Source organism: Condylura cristata, unplaced genomic scaffold (genome assembly GCF_000260355.1).
Source record: "Condylura cristata isolate star-nosed mole 26May11 unplaced genomic scaffold, ConCri1.0 scaffold00027, whole genome shotgun sequence".
Classification (NCBI taxonomy): Eukaryota; Metazoa; Chordata; class Mammalia; order Eulipotyphla; family Talpidae; genus Condylura; species Condylura cristata.
In genome coordinates this window covers 175,910-178,817 of record NW_004567128.1, presented here as the reverse complement: position 1 = coordinate 178,817, position 2,908 = coordinate 175,910, and the positions used below count along the sequence as shown (strand labels likewise).

Here is a 2,908-nt window from a genome sequence, read left to right as displayed (position 1 = left end):
TGAGTGGTGATCTCTGCTCCTCCTCCTGGCGCCCTCTCCACGCTCCCACCTCCTGCCAGTACCATCTCTCCCCCGAGGGACTCGGCCGTCCAGCTCCCTTTTCATGGCAGAGACTCCTTTTCACGGGTGTATAATACTCCACACGCACCCTCACGGGTGTATAATATCCCACGCGTGGATGAACCGTTTTCTTTGAGCCGTTCAGTGCGTTGATCTGTTCTCGGCCGTCCGTCTGCAGAGGTTTCTGTCACCTCTGCGTAGTTCCAAGACACCCTCATCGCCCCTGAAGCCGACCCCCAACCCCACCCCAGTGTCTGGCACCAGAAGCCCACACCCTGCTGTGGACTGGCCTGCTCTGGATATTTCCTAGAAATGAGCCCCCCACTGTGTGTCCTGCGCACCTGGGTCTCTCTGTGAGCTCCACGTTTTCAAGGTGCATCCAGGAGGCCTCCTTTTCACGGGTGTATACTATTCCGCGCGTTTTCACGGGTGTGTGATATTCCGCACGCGGACGAACCATTTTCATTGACCTGTTCATACTTGATGGGCATTTGGTGGGTTTGTCCCTCCTGTTGTTCTCCACGCCGTGCTCCTCCACTCCAACCCTCTATGCTTCTCCTCTGTGCTGCAGGTGGGGCCACCTGGAAAGTCCACTACGTGACCCCGCGGTTCCACCCGGAAGGCGCAGGAGCCTGTTACGGGAGAGGGGTGTGTCCGTGCTCGGGGGACCAAGTCGACCGCCACGACCCGCCCTTGCTCTTTGACCTCTCCAGAGACCCTTCCGAAGCCCACGCCCTCACGCCAGACACGGAGCCCATGTTCCATCAGGTGATAGACACAGTCTCCCGCGCTGTGGAACGGCATCGCCAGACACTCACCCCAGTACCCCTGCAGCTGGACACGCTGGACAACGTCTGGAAGCCGTGGCTGCAGCCCTGCTGCGGGTCCTTTCCCATGTGCTGGTGTGATGAGGAAGGTGACCCCCAGTAGTCGGTCCCCCGTGTCCAGAGATCAACACTAGAGTCACACATACAAGCTCCCAGAGAATGAAGTTGGGGTCTCTCCATCTGTCCCAGCTCTCTGGGGATCCGCCAACCGCCTTTTTGGGGTGCCTGCCAGAAAGTGATACCGTCAGAGTTCTAAACACGTGGCTTCTGATGGGTTGTTCATGAGAACCTCGCCTCCTTTTTCCTGGCTGTATAGTATTCCCAGGGAAAATGTGCCACCGTGTTCTAGTGGTCCCCCCGGGTTCATCTGTGCAGTTTTTTTTAATTCGGAGGTGAACTTTCAGTGGTGTCGTGACAACACCTGGCTTGGTGTGTCCTTTTTCCCGGCTGTATAGTATTCCCGGGAAATGTGCCAGCGTGTCCTAGTGCCTCCCTGGACTCAACTATGCCGTTTTTTAATTCTGAGGTGAACCACCGATGGTGTCTTCCCAACACCCGGCTTGGTGTCCTTTTCCTGGCTCTATAGTATTCCCAGGAAAGTCGTGCCACTGTGTCCTAGTGTGCCCCCTGCCCCCGGGTTCATCTGTGCAGTTTTTTTAATTCGGAGGTGAACTTTCGGTGGTGTCGTGACAACACCTGGCTTGGTGTGTGCTTTTCCTGGCTGTATAGTATTCCTGGGAAATGTGCCAGCGTGTCCTAGTGCCCCCGGGGCTCATCGATGCAGTGAAGTACGGGTGTGTTGTCACCACACCGGCTTGTGAGAACTGGCTTCTGCCCTGGCAATGAAACGCCAGTTGCTTTGTCCTTCTGTCTCCTGTAAGTGTAAGAATCATTTCCGCAAACCTACAGCCATTCTCTGCCCCACCCCGAGGCCGGCTCTGCGCCTTTTCTGTCCCTGTAAGTCCCCACGTTTTTCCAGCTGCACCCCAGGGTCTGGCTGTTGGACCCAACTGAGTCTCTCCTTACCCGGCCCTTTGTGTCTACACCGGGGATCTCGACTCCTCTTCTCTGGTTTCCTGCACCCAGCTGTTCTGCGTGCTCTGCTGGGGTGTGTTTTGGGATCTCCGTCTCCGGGCTGATCTCGCCCGGCCCCTCATTGTTAACGACTCTGTCCTCAGACCCCCCGGACCCCCCCATCTGATCAAACTCGGGGTTCTGGTTCCTGAGAGCTTGAGTAGTCAGTGGTGGTGGGTGATGGGGGCCTTGGTGGTGGGGTGCTCTCACAACCCCTGCGGGGTGCCATCCTGTAAGAGTTACAGCTCAGGACACAACTGTTAGGGAAACGGAATACTACTCGGCCACGATAAAGGACGTGACTTTCCCGTGTGAGGCCACGTGGGTGGAAACGGAGGGGAGGAAGCTGACTGAGACGACTCAGCCGAGGAGTTCCCGACAGGCAGCCCCGGAAAGGATCCATTCCCTTTTCATGGCTGAGTACTATTCCATTCCTATGGAAACAAAGGCACTTACCGGAAACACAGAATGTGGGGGACTTTTATCAACAAAAGAGGTGATTTGAGGCAACGCCACTTGCCCCGGGGCAGACACCGCCTGTGGAGCCCCTCCACGGATTCTGCAGGTTCCATCCTTTTTCATGACTCAGTAGTATTCCATCGCATATAATCTCTTAAGCGTTGGGTCCTAGGCGGTGACTGAAGAGGAGTAAGGGTCACACCCTTCGGGGGTTGTCACCACACACCCCCATCACCCTCCGCCACCATCCGTGGGCCCCCCTCCTTTCCCTGCCTCCCCCTTGCCCCTTGACTCCGCAGCCACGTTTCTCGGATGTGCTCTCCTCTGACCTGTGGGTTCCGCGTGCGAGTGGAAGCATCTAATGATGGTCTTATTTCACTCAGCTTTACCCCCTGGTTCCATCCACGTGCTCTCAAACGGGAACCGTACCCCCCTTTTCATGGCCGAGTAGTATTCCATCTCCTAACAGTCGTGCCCTATGCTGTGAC

At 56.6% G+C, this 2,908-nt stretch overlaps 1 protein-coding gene across 1 annotated transcript in view; it reads left to right on the top strand.

Moving 5' to 3' along the window:
- LOC101620645 (arylsulfatase D-like) overlaps positions 1–2,908 on the top strand; it is a 21,402-nt gene that overhangs the window by 846 nt on the left and 17,648 nt on the right. Inside the window, exon 2 of the mRNA XM_012730228.1 lies at positions 632–976. Coding sequence (XP_012585682.1) covers positions 632–976 — 345 coding nt within the window. The remainder of the gene's footprint in view (positions 1–631; positions 977–2,908) is intronic.